Here is a 14,011-nt window from a genome sequence, read left to right as displayed (position 1 = left end):
TGTTGAAACATGAGACGCGTTGCTTCCGGCTAACAGCTCAAACAGATCCAAACTCCAAATCACATTCCTGGCGAGAGAAAGACGTGTAATCCAAGAGATCCCGCGTATCCTCGTAATCCTCGTTCCATTCTACTTTTAGGCAATGCAAAGAATGACTGTGAATTGCTATCTCCCTATCTGTATATTTTATTGCTACTTGCAGGACTGTAGTGGCAGTCGAGGACTAGTAGTGTGTATACAGTTTGGTGATCTAGACCATCTGGTCCTGCATACGGGTATGTGATTCAGGGGTATATCTTGGGGATCTGATAATACTTGTGCTACTATGCATCAGCCCTCAAGGAGCAGCAACTATTCACTTCAAGATAACACGCAAAAACGTCGCATGCAGTGCACAATTTCCAGATAAAAGTCCATTATGTAGTAGTATTTCATCAGAGGTCGTATTTTTGTCAAATCATGCCAACGATTTGTTGTTTCTAAACAGATTCTTCACCATAACGGTCCTCGACCTCACTCTCGACAATTAAATCTTGTGTGTCTTCATAGGTGGGTTCTGTTCTGACATGATGACCATGAGGTTCAACAGGGGCTTCTTCATTACGGATGGGGTTTGGAATGTGACTGTATCTTCTCCATCCTTGTACGAATTCTTGATCAGGGCCTTGTCCACTCACATAGTTGGCTTGACGAACTTCAGACAATCCTCCAATTAGAGCAACACTGGCTCGGAGCGTAGCCCATCGTGATTGTCTCTATGTACATGAAAAATTGGATGAGTATTGGATCTTTTCGTATTTAGGGGATTTCAAAATCTTCCGTTTACATACCTTCATGGCAGACGGTTGAGCGATGTTGTGAATGCTGGCTTTGTTTAGGTGGACACTGCTAGCTAGATGCTGACTACTACCACCATAGACACTGTGTTTGCTTTGAGTGATGGTGGTACTCTGGTGGAGGAGGTTTGAGCTCTTGTTGACTTGAACCATACTTTGGTTTAGCTTGTTTTGGCTGAAGTGTTTACCACCTTGTTCTAATTTATTGGCAACATCGTTCAGCTGGTGGCTACTGGCCTTGAGGCCGCTGTTGCTTGAATAGCTAGGGTTTACGACGGTCCTATCACCAAGTTGGCTGATGCTTAGTCTCCCATCAGCGCCCAAGTGAGTATTGCTACTGTATCGTGCTCCGGAATCCATACGGGTGTTGCTTGCATACAACATAGAAGATCCAGCTCTTCCACCAGCAGACGATCCTTCCTTGAGAGATACCATTGACTTGTTCAGATTCTTGGACACATTAGCAATTACTACGGCATTATGAATGTCTTGTCCTTGCTGTGTGTGGAAGGTGGTAGAAGAGGTGATGCCATCGGGACGTGGGCGGCTGCTAGCGCCATGATAAACGTTTCTTACAGTGACTGACGACCGACGTCTTTCTGGAAAGGCACTTGGAACGGATGCTCGACGTTCCATTTGATGTATATGGAGACTAGCACGAGAGCTCTTTATTTCGGTTAATGGTGCAACGGTATCTCCTTTTTCCATGGAGTGTGAGGTGTGAGCATGCTTGTGTGCCTTGAAGAGTCGTCCTTGAGCGTGTTTAATACTAGCACGTGCAATTACAGTGAATGGAAGATTGAGTGCAGCCAATAGGATAGAAATCAGCCATTCAATCCAATCCAGCTTGGTTGTTCCTACAAAGTCACCACCAAATTCAATAACGAGCACCTGGATGACGACAATGATGACCATGATGGCTAAAAAGAGTTGATTCTTGAAAAAGTTCTTGAAGATGTTTAATTCGCCATTTAGCTGTCGAGCCATGATTTCATTGGAGACTTGCATGAATACGAATACGGCAAAGACCATGGTAAGGGTACGGATTGATGGACCAGAGGCTGCCAAGTCGTCTGGTACATGGAAGGAGTGATCGTAAGGTACCCAGTCGTCTCCTCGAAGAAGCAATGCCAATAAGACCATGAGTTGGAAGAAAAGTTGAATGATTATATACTCTCGCATGGGACGACTGATTAGAGATTCGTTACGAGCGTGAGGTGGTTTGAGCAAAATATCATCGTCTGGATCGTCAGATGCCAAAGCTAAGGCTCCAAGAGTATCCATGATCAAATTGACCCATAAGAGTTGTACAGTGTTGAGTGGAGGAGTTCCGACAGTCATAGATCTGCAGAACAAGAATTACTCTCGTTGTTTCGTTTCACTATAAACGACACCAACACCCACAGAAGATAGGCACCACTTACCCAACAAAAGTCAAGACAACTGCGACCAAGTTGACACCCAGCTGGAATTGCAAGAATTTACGCACACAGTTCAACACATTACGACCCCACTTGATGGCAGACACCAAAGACACAAAGTTATCGTCGAGAAGTACAATATCGGAAGCGTTCATAGCAATTTGAGTACCACAAATACCCATAGCAAAACCGACGTCGGCTTCCTTAAGAGCTGGAGCATCGTTTGTACCATCGCCAGTGACTGCAACGACTTCACCCATTTCCTTGAGAAGGGTTACTAATGTGTGTTTATCGGCTGGGCTAGAGCGAGCAAGTACTTGAAGTCTCGGAATGACTTCGAGTTTCTCATGCAAAGACATGGCTCGGAACTCGGGTCCTTCCAAAGCGATGCCGTCGTCAGTGAAGATTCCGCATTCTCTGGCAATCTTGCAAGCCGTAAGGACGTTGTCACCAGTGACCATTCGCACAGTCAAACCAGCTCGTTGGCACTGAGCTACAGCACCAGGTACTTCACGTCTAACTGGATCCTTGATTCCAACAATACAAAGAAGTACGAGATCATGTTCTGGAGTGCGGTCCAGATCGTCTTCGTCGTTTTCTGACTCGGAAGCAAGAGATACATCGGAGTCACGGTAAGCTAAAGCCAGAGTTCGTAAACCTTCGGAAGCCCAAGTACGAATAACACGTTGGTATACAGCGAGAGTGTCGGCAGTTAGAGGATGCGTGCCAGATCCAGACTTGTCGACATAAGATTTACAGAGATTCAATACGATTTCGGAGGCACCTTTGGTATACAGTCTGTATTTGGATGGTTTGACGTTTCCAGGAGTCAGTACTCGAGGGACAACCAGAGAAGACATGCGTTTACGTGAAGATGAGAAAGTCCATAGACCATTTTCGACCTGTTCCACTGTGGCTCTTGTACGTTCGTAGTCAGCTCCAAGACGACTAGAGAAGACCAATAAAGCACCTTCAGTGGCAGATCCAATAAAAGCAGGCTGACCACCATTTTCTCGTTGACGAATTAGACAAGTGGAGTTCACAGCGATGCCTTCAGCGAGAAGCTCACGAATACGGCCATCGAATGTAAGCATACTATAAGGACTAGCATCTGGTTCTGCAGATCCTTCTCCGTTGTATGCCTTGTCACCAACAAAGGCCTTGACGACAGCCATTCGGTTTTCAGTGAGAGTACCAGTCTTGTCGGTACAGATACAGGTGGCTTCTCCCATAGTCTCAGAAGCATCCAAATGTCTTACGAAACACTTTTCTTTGATCATTTTGAACATAGAGAAGGCCAAGGAGATGGTGACGGCGAGTGGTAATCCTTCTGGTACAGCAACCACAACAATAGTGATACCAACGACAAAGAATTGGGCAAGTTCCTTTACTCGGCAAAGCACTTCACTCTTATCTGCCATGCATTGAGTGATTTCGTTATCAGCTTGACCTTGAGCGAATTGAACGCCCCATTGTATAGCGAGACCGACAAAGGTAAACAGACCAGCAGCGACACCGACTTTTCCAATCATCATGGCTACTATTCCTAATTTTTGTTGCAATACGGTTTCTTCAGTCTGAGCCTGGTTTAGCAGCTCTTGAATTTGACCACCAGATGAGCGAGGGCCGACAGCAGTAACAAGCATGATTCCAGATCCCTCAGCGACTTGACATCCAGAAAACATAAATGGCGAAGATGGGTTCTTTTTAACGGGTAGAGATTCACCAGTGAGAGGGGATTCATCCAATACAAGACGGTTTCCTCGTACAAATAGACCATCAGCTGGAACTTCATCTCCAGTTTCGAGGACTACCAAGTCGCCAACCAACACATCCCATGAAGAGACTTGATCTGTAATACCCGCACGCATGACACGTGTTCGTTTGTCTGATTGCATCAATAGTAATTTCTTGAATTTTTTATCCTTGGAGTAGTCGTTACCAGCAGTGACAGAGAGGACCAATACTACAGCAATGAGGATGGCAATACCATCAATCCAACCCTTTGTTGGATCAATAGCAGAGCCAAGAGATATAACCACGATGGCACCAAATATTAAAATTTTAATGATTGGATCTTCGACTATAGTACCCCATACGAGTTCGAGAATAGTTTCTGACCGTGGTGGTGGAATGACGTTTGCACCATAGACCTTGCGCCGTTCATCGGCATCGACTACAGTAGTGTTGATTAGAGTACCCGCCTTGTTTTCTGGAGCTACTTTGCCATGTCCAACATGTTGCACGTTAGCCTGGATCTGGAGACCCTTTTCTAGATTTACATTCAGCTTTTCAGAGATGCCTTCGACGCCTCCATTGGTGACTAGCGTGTTTAACAGTGCTTCATCGTTACGATTATCAAAGTTGACGACGGCTCCCAAGTTCTCGGCAGTGAGTGCAAAGGAAGGTGAGGCTGCATTAGCGGTTAGAGGTATGTTATCAGCTCCAGGCACTGCGGTGGTCGGTGTGAGGACATCGACTGGTGGAGGAGGGGAGTTTTCGACCGGGTCAGATCTTTGCCTAGTCTTGACCACATTATCGTTATATGAAGCTGTTACTGAGACAGGAGTCGTCTTAAGAGGAGGCAGCATGACCTATGAGTACCTTGCCTTAGCGAGCGCTCGAAAAATTCATCAAAAAACTGGGGAATTCAAGGCTGGCTACCTTAGATGTGGGTGCTACGGACCACGAGTTCCAGAAAGTCACTCAAAGAGGGATCTATAGTCGTATTTTAGTCTCTGCCTCTGTCTCGAAGCTGTTTATATGCACTGTTGAGTCTGTCGAAAAAGCTCCGAGGCAAAGCAATAATGAAGATTTAGATTTTGGCTCTTCACCGGGTGTGCGAAAAATGAACTACTGCAAAACTACGGGTTTTCTCTTATTCATACACACGAACTAGCATGTTACGTATTTTCAAAGGTAGATCTATCATCTATCAATACATCAATGCTATCAACCATTCAAATATTCGAAGAGAAATTTGCGCCTTCAACCGCGAAGCGACGCATCAGACTTGGTAATCTACGGCATGTGCGATATTTGAGGCTTTTTTCGCGCCCAGACGTCTTAGTAGCCAGTACAACCGTTGAATGTTTTGTGGGTGCTTTTCTGAGTCGTTTTCGCAAGCAGTATCCAACGAAACGTTTGTTACGATAGGTCGTTGTTGCAGAAGAGGGAAAGCAGAGATCTGCTAGCCCGCCATGACTCTGTCTCGATCCAGTAGCTTCACTAGCAATAATGGTCAACGCTCATCTGCCTTTGCTCTTCCTCCATCGCTTTTGCAAGCAGACGATGGCCATCGGAGAACAGGAACCATGAGCTCGATATATAGCAGTCCTCAGGCTGATCATAATCCATACAATTCCAATGATCTCGCACCCCCAATGTCTCCTATGCCTTCATCTCCAGAGCATCATCAATCGGCACAGAATGGAGGGATGATGGCAGAACGTCGCAACTCGGAGGACGCAGGTCGTCTGAAGAGGAAGCCAGTGAATAGTTATATTGCACCATCTCAACCACCTATACCACCTAGTCCATCTACAATTCGATCCACATTGTCACGAGCTCCATCAACAGCATCACTACCCGATTATAATAATACGCACCGCAACATGACCTACAAAGGTCTATCAAGTCCTAGTCGTCAAGATGACAACGATTCTATCTCCAGTGGGGGTGCCAGTCCTCATGGAACAGTGCGAAAAGGAGCTCAAGTACTAGATGCTAGAGCTTGTGGCGAGTTACGAGACTTTGCTATCAAGAGTGGTCTCGTTGACAAGCTGGATGATATAAACTTGTTGACTGAGGAACAAATCAATCAACTGGTCCAGTGCGCTTTCGTAGAAGTAGGTTGTATACTGTGCCACTGTGCCGGTGCTTCTTTTCATGATCGAGTACCTAGGTAGTGTAATACGAAGCTGATTATGTTCATTCCCATTATAGCTCGGTCCAGAGGCAGAGAAAATGTTCAAGGCTGAGAGGCATCAGAAACTGATTAAAATCTACCATCGCATCAAAGTAAGTTCGACATAATTGCTGCTCTGCTCTATAAGAATATGAACCAATTCATTCCTGATTATTAGAACGGAAAGGTCCAGACCTGGTCTGCTCCACCAATTGCCAAAGACGATATCGACAAGTTGAATACGATATTGGCGGGGATACAAGAAAATGCTTTTGGACGATTGTTCAAGGTCAACAACATCCCGCAAACCCAATCTCCCAAGGATGCTCTTGCCACGTTCAGGAGAGATGTCAAATCCAAGGCTGAGCGGGGAATCGCAGCTGCGTAAGTTTGGCACAAACCTTTTGATGACACATGGATCTCATCTCCACCTTCATTTACTCTCCTTAGCTGGTACGAGTCCTTTTACAAATTGAAAGGAATTGAGCTGATTTGTGGGATTTTGGATATTGTGCATGGGAAGGCTGGACGAAAGTCGAAGCATATTGATCTGCTTGAAGATGTTTGTGATACCTTAAGGGTTGTCATGGGCGGTCGTGTAAGTCATCAGGCCTAGATATCTGATATTCCACGTTCGTTAAATGACATTTTTCAACATTTGTGTAGCATGCAGTCCAACTGTTCCTAGAGAGCGGGTCATTGGACAGCACTCTGAAAGTCTTTATCAACTTACTTGATGCCGAATCAGTGTCTATCAGATGTGCTGCCATGGATTTTTTAGTCACTGTCTTGGGATTCGACAATGGTGGAATAGATGGGATACATAAAGGTCATGATGCTATTATGAGGGCTTTCTCTGCGTATCAACGTGATAATGGTCACGATCATGCATTTAGCCCTGTGATGACCAGTTTGAAGGAAATAGTATCATGTAGAGGTACATTCGGTACAGACGTTGGTGCCAGAGCAGTCACTCAAGTGAAACTAGGCAAAATCACCTTGAACCCTGATCCAAAAAGTATTATAAGGCAGGAGGCAGATGATAAGCAAAGTCTCATTCAATGCACAGTACGTATTAAAAGTCCTTTGCCTTTAATGTGAAATGTGCTGTTACAAACTTTTGTTATTTTAGACATCGTTTGTGACCTTTATACAAGACCTCGTTGCAAACACCTCCCTTTCCATTTCTTATCGCATCTCGTTGAGGCAGAAACTTATATGTGCTGGCTGGCCTGATGTAATCGATATTGTTATGGGCTGGTCTAGCGACTATGATGATCTGAAAGCTCAAATCGACAATTTTCAACGGCAAGGAGAAGATGAGATGTCTTCCTTCATCAAGAGTAACCAGTGGGCTCCAAGCATGACAAGCTCAGAGTTGCAGGATCCTGCTCTGCTTACCCAAAGATTGTTGAGTGTTGTTGGTAACACGTCGATAGCGGGTGCTCAAGTCAATCTCGCTGCCATTCTCAGGACATTGTTGGGTACTCTGGGATCTATGGACTTGCCAACTCATAGGTCAGTTAGCAATATATTTTAAATTTGTTCTCATGCATTGACTCCAACTGACGAATAATGAAATTAGACTCAAGTATCTTGCACTGGCTGAAGAACTCTTGTTGAAGGCCTCAGCTGGTCGCCACATGTTTTCAGATGGTGATGGCTCAGCAGCACTCGATATGAATAGCCTCATTGCCAGGTCCGCTGACCTAGATAGATTACCTGAACTCGAAAATCGCATAGAAACCATAAATGCCGAGTTAAAACATTCCAAAGAGAGAACAATTCGAGTGCAATCCGAGCTTGCTGCTGAGCAGTTGAAAGCTGCCACTTTCAATGCTGCCGAAAAAGCTCGCATGGAGGCCATGATCAGTGAACGTGATGGCAAGCTACAACGCCTCACTAGTGATCTGCAAACCCTTCAAGTGGAGATGGAAACGGCATATCGTAAACAGGAGGAGGAATTAGACTCCTTATTACTTGAATTGAGGGGTCAAAAGCTTGTGCCAAGCACTGCTTATGTTCAAAACCAACTTTTTGCTCCATCGAACTCGCAGTCTCCCGAAGACTCGCAAGATTCAGCCGTGTCTGATCTGAAATATAGGATCCCATCTCCAATCCCACCTCTGCTACTCGGAGCATCATCGTCATCCATAACGACTATAGTCCAAGGTGATGCCGACATGTCAGATATAAAACCACCTCAGGTCGAGGTCGTTCTCCTAAGTGGCCCAGCCATGTTGTCTAGTTCAGACGATAATGTACCTCCACCACCGCCTCCTCCACCAGGAATGACTCTCCCGAGCGATGGCACAGGACCACCGCCACCTCCTCCACCTCCTGGTTCGATTGGTAAGAACTTCGATTGTAGCATGATGTTGTTTGTGTGAGATATCAAACATCTAACACGTATACATGTGTAGTGTTGGCACCCAAGCGTCCAACTTTATTAAAGCCAGCCAAAACATTGCGAAGAATGCAATTAGATGTGATGCCATATTCCGACGCACAAAAAACAGTCTGGGCCTCCAAGATATCCTTATGTACAGATGTGCGTAGTCTACAAGAGCAATCTGACGATTGCCAAAAGCGGATGGAGAAGCTTGGTCTGTTTACGAAGATGGAGACCTTCTTTGATCCAATGCCAAAAGTGTCAAAAGTTGATACAGAGAGTGTCAGATCATTACCTGCACCTTCGGAGGTGACTCTGATTAACGACAAAAAGTCTCAAAACATCGGTGATTTCCAGGCATTCGGTTTGTTTATGCTTAAGGTGACGATTCTCACTCCAAACACACAAACATTCTAGCTCTGGTACTACGAAGCATCAAAAAACATATCAAGATGCCTTCTTCTTCTTCTTCGAATACTGTGACTCAGGTCGCTGCTCTTAAAAGAGCAATGCTCCGAGAAGATATTCCAGAAGATTCGTTAAACCAGTTACGATTGTCATCGATGTTGCCCACTGAAGACGAATGTCGCACCATCCTTGCTTTCAACGGCGATACGTCGAAGGTTCGAGAAGCTGATTTGTTCTTGTACGAGGTAAGAGCTGAGACGATCAGCAACATGATTGAGGTGAAGATATTCACTTAAGATCGTTCCACTAGATGCTGAGAGTTGGTCGTTACAAGGAAAGGCTCGATGCACATGCTTTTCGCATAGATTTCGCCTCCAAAGCCAGTGATGTTGCAAAGGTGAGAGCGTTAAATCACAACATCATGGATGACAATGAATTCTCACACTCGTCCTCTGACCCGTAGGGCATGGAGACAATCAAAGTAGCCTTGTCACAACTATATACCTCATCATCTCTTTTCAACCTCCTGGAGCTCATTCTGAACATGGGAAATTTTATGAACGCTGGTGGTCCAAAAGCTGGCGCTCATGGCTTCAAAATTGCGTCATTGAATAAGCTTGCAGATACAAAAGCCAATGATGGCACCACTCTATTGCAGTTCATTGTCAATGCAGTGGATGCCGGTTTCCCTGAAATCAAAGGCTTCATAGAAGAAATATCAGCAGTTAAAGGCACCTCATCAGGTATGATTGTATCACGTTTCTCATTTCATGAAGCCTTGCTAAAGTCTCCTGTCGTTTTCTAACACTTTGGCATTGGTTAGTTTCGTTCTCAACTCTGAAGGGTAACTTGGCCAACCTCAAGGGAGCTCTGAAAGGAGTGCAGCAAGAATTACAATATCAAGCACTACTCAAAACCCCTCGTGATAGCAACGACGCTTTCCTCACAACGTACGATGAATTCACCAGAGTGGCCACTACAAAAGTGGTCGAACTGGAGAAACTGGACTCTGGCTGTGATGCTCTCTATAAGGAAGTCATACAATTGTTTGGAGAACCCAAGTTGAAGCCCGAGGAGTTCTTTAAGATATTCTCAGATTTTGTAGCCACGTTCGAGGTGTGTTTCCTATACAATTGCAGCTTCTAAATGGAGCACCAACACTAACAATATGTAATTCACCGTTAGCGAGAGACCAAAGAGCTTCGAAGGAAGGCTGAAGAGAGGGCTGCTACTGAGAAACGACAGCAAGCCAAAGAGGTAGCCATTGAACTTTCTAAAAGTAGTATTACCAAACAGAACGATGATCTCAACGATAATATTGTTTTTAGGCTGTAGACGCTCAACGACGTCCTCGACCAGTTGCAGCTCAACTACCACCACTGCTTGACAAAATTGTCCCTGAAGAGTGTAGCATGGAAGATCTCCTCGAAAAAACAAAGCTGCGCCTCATGCGACCTACAAAAGCCAGAATACCAAGTGGGTCATGGCGCCCAAACGAAGCATCAATAGATGACGACCCCATAGTTCTTGGAACAGCGCTGTAAGAAAGATGTACCTAGTATTTGCACAGATCCGTATATATAATTAGACCCCATAATTGCAACTAATTCTGTTTCTTATTTAAACGTTGGGTGTACATGAATATATGTGTAAATGAATATATATGATTTCAGCGTATAAATATTATGAAAGAGTCAAATCATGTCGCGTTCAATTGGTCGCGTTTTCTCGCAAGCGAACCGACTGGAATGAATATTGCTGCCACATTCACTCTATCACACCACTACAAAACATTTGACGAGAGCTAGCATTTGACCAAAACTTCCAGAGGAAGGGACGGACATCTCCCATCATCCATATGTTCAATATCTATAGATTCTAAAGGATACCCGCCCTCCAGTAGTCTCCATTGGACAAGCTTACGACGACTGAAGTAAAACAATGTCGAGCCAAGTTCCCACTACAGATTCTGTGGTTGTCATGGAAGGAGCTATCGCTGAGAATACATCTCAATCATATAATACGTTGGCTGCCCTCCCTGGCTTTGTTCGCGCTCACTTTGGTAAGCTTTGGACCGACATCGTGTTTGTGAACATTTTTGGGACTTTGCGCTGCATTGAACGTCCTAAGACTCATCTTTTGTCTTTATTGAAAACAGATACCGCTACAACTATAAGGGCGCTTTTTCTGGGAAGTCAATATGCTCGATCTGCCACCGATTATATAAATACATACAAACTCTCATACACTGCATATGTCTCGAACGAGACTTTACCATCGCAAGCCAACCCCAGCCAATTCAAATCCTCGACTGGTGTAGCAACGGGACTCCTCGAACTTGTATGTCCCAAATTCATACCAGCTCCAGCCATACTCTCACTGGCCCTGCAGTTTGTACCATCCATCAAGGGCCCCAGGATCTGCTCTCACGATGGGAGACGATTCCTGGATGTGAATGCTCGTGAATCTGCTGAATTAACAGCAAACGCATTCCACGAAAAGACTTCTATCGTATGTTTGCATACTACTGAGGTGTGCCCTACATTGGGATGTAATACAGGTTCTAGGATCCAATCAAGCATATATCAACAGTTCAACAGTGTAAAGGTGTCCAAACCTAAACCTAGCACACCTGTCACTGCTGCAAAGACGGTGCCCAGCATCTTCGCACCATCGTGTCGTCCTGTCCAAGCCTCAGGTATGTTTATACCGAATGCGGTTTGATAGAAATTGCAGTTTGAATTGAATTTCCAATTGCTTCTTCACACGGTAGTCGTACCTCAACACTTGTGGGAGCAGACATATCAGCAACCTCTGAATCTATATGCCGCTCCATACGTTCCCACAAATATTGGAATATTGCAACCAAATGGATGTATACAACCAGTCGTACACTCGACAATAGTCCCTTCATATACCGCTACCAATAGAGTTCCGACTACTATCGAGAAGACTTCCGTAGTCCCAACAATACGTCCTCCACTTGGTAAAGCTGTGAAGATCTCAGCTCCACCAGCACGTGGAAATGGATCTGATAATAAAGCACAGCCTAACACATCAGCTGCTGGTGTCAAGACAAACGATCGTTCCTTCAAATTCTCACCATCGGCTCCAGAATTTTCGATTGAGCGTACATCATCGTCATCAACAACTTCAACGGAAGACTCCATGGTAGATAGTAATAAGAATAGGCCCGAAAACTCAACTGCTGTCTCTGCTGTCTCAAATACGGAATTCGAAGGACTTGACCCAGCTGCAAAGGAGTGGGCCAACAAAACTGTAGAAACACCACGTAAGACTATAGAAGCAACAACAACCACCACCTCAGTCATCGCTCGCACGTCATCAGTACCATCGTCAGATGATATCCGATCAAGTGAAGATGGGTACCAGATTGTGGAAATATCCTTGTCGGAAAAGTCGCCTACTGCTGAGCTAACTCGGACATCCACTCCACAAAGCATCGTACACACTGAATCATCAACTGTATTGGCTGGCATGGTCCCTCGTGTCTCTACTTCTATAGAAACGGCGTCTGTCGCTGTCAGTACTGAAGTTCCCAGAGTTCATGATGTGGCAGTTGATGTATCACATCATCAAACTGTCATTAATGATCTCACACGATGTGCACTTGATGTATTATTGGATACAATCATGCGTATGGCTACTGAAGGAGATGAAGGACTTTTCAAAAGGTGGGTTGGTGATAGTACAATTGAAACTGCGAGTAACCTTGCTCGTCTTTTACACAATCGTGATCCAAAAGAGAAAATCGTTTGGTTGTGACAATAATAAGAATGTGTGTATAGGTGGAGGAAGGGTAAAGAGGATTATGTGTAGAAAAATCAGCTTGTAAAAAAGAATGTAGAGGGAAAGGTCTCATCAATATAGGTTGCATCTCTTCAACACTTTTTAAGCAGGTCAGCAAATGGTCAGTGTTTTCGTAAGAACTGGTATATTAAGGACGCGGCGCGGCGGGTGAACAACTAGACACTAGACTCAACATCTTATAAAACCAATACAACCTGTATCTATCGCACGATATAGAGGCTCTGAACTGTAATTAATTCTTCGCATAGCAGCTTCTTCTCAGCCAGCCAAGATTTCCATACTCATTTCGTGCAAAGCACAAACAAGAAACTTACACTCATCACACTTATAACAAGAAACTTACACTCATCACACTTATTGCTGGTAATCATTGTAATATAGTCATATCGTGTCTAGATCATTCGAAAGTGATCACTATTACAAGGTAGAATATGCTTACTACATGCTTGCTTAGGAGCGAGCCTCCTAATGAGACCCCTGCAAAGCATTATTTGGAATCAAGCAAACTAACAACATTGCGAACCGAGTAGGAAAGTACATATGCCAAGGACTCGTATCTCTCCACAATGCTCGCTGCACATGAAATCCAACCGGAATCTACTTCCTTGCACCCTCCGCAAATCCCTCATCACGCACGCAGACGAAGTCACTCACCAGTAGGTCGACTCTTGACCTTTGGAAATGCTTCCAACGTACAACTGTCTCCATTCACGCCGCGAGATGGCCCCACATCTCCACTACGATCAAAGACATATCCCCCGACGTTCTATGATATACCAGACACGGCCCTGGAGCGTGAATTACGGGATATACTGCAGCAGGAAGAGTTTATACTGATTATAAAGGACTTTGCTCGGTTGGCTCGTCGAGTTACTATTGAGCCGGCGACTGCGATGATACATCCACGCGCTGGTGAAGTAGGGAATCCTACAGGTGAAGTGTTGGCTGCGTTGACATATCAGTTGGATCGAGCAAAGTATGAGCTTATGGTGGACTGTATGGTGTCGTATCTCATGTCTCGTCCGGAATTCGCTCAGCACAGCAGCAACAGCAACAGTAAACGTAGCAGTCATAGTAGTGGAGCAAACGCTAATAGTAGTAGCAGCGCCAACAGTAGCCCAACGAAGCAACCTATACCGCCTCTCTCGCATGGAGAAATAGAGAGTAATATGCTGAGAACACTAATTGAAACTGGCTTGCTATCCAGTGACATGAG

The 14,011-nt window shown here is 44.8% G+C and overlaps 2 protein-coding genes across 2 annotated transcripts; one reads left to right on the top strand and one right to left on the bottom strand.

Moving 5' to 3' along the window:
• Positions 1 to 479: 479 nt before the first annotated feature.
• Positions 480 to 4,848, bottom strand: SmJEL517_g05411 (uncharacterized protein; the record flags this gene model as incomplete). The annotated part of the gene is made up of 3 exons (XM_031171337.1): positions 480 to 755; positions 831 to 2,181; positions 2,261 to 4,848. 3 exons carry the CDS (start codon positions 4,846 to 4,848, stop codon positions 480 to 482), a joined length of 4,215 nt encoding a protein of 1,404 aa, XP_031022665.1.
• A 609-nt stretch (positions 4,849 to 5,457) lies between these two features.
• On the top strand, positions 5,458 to 10,508 carry SmJEL517_g05410 (uncharacterized protein; the record flags this gene model as incomplete). The annotated part of the gene is made up of 14 exons (XM_031171336.1): positions 5,458 to 6,105; positions 6,203 to 6,277; positions 6,343 to 6,548; positions 6,615 to 6,762; positions 6,831 to 7,232; positions 7,297 to 7,682; positions 7,750 to 8,516; positions 8,588 to 8,920; positions 8,974 to 9,209; positions 9,275 to 9,361; positions 9,428 to 9,707; positions 9,788 to 10,080; positions 10,150 to 10,221; positions 10,293 to 10,508. 14 exons carry the CDS (start codon positions 5,458 to 5,460, stop codon positions 10,506 to 10,508), a joined length of 4,149 nt encoding a protein of 1,382 aa, XP_031022666.1.
• Positions 10,509 to 14,011: the final 3,503 nt, after the last annotated feature.

The sequence above is a fragment of the Synchytrium microbalum genome (genome assembly GCF_006535985.1).
Source record: "Synchytrium microbalum strain JEL517 chromosome Unknown SmJEL517_scf0049, whole genome shotgun sequence".
Lineage (NCBI taxonomy): Eukaryota > Fungi > Chytridiomycota > Chytridiomycetes > Synchytriales > Synchytriaceae > Synchytrium > Synchytrium microbalum.
The sequence above is the reverse complement of the archived record's forward strand: the minus strand, read 5'-3'. Positions and strand labels throughout refer to the sequence as shown.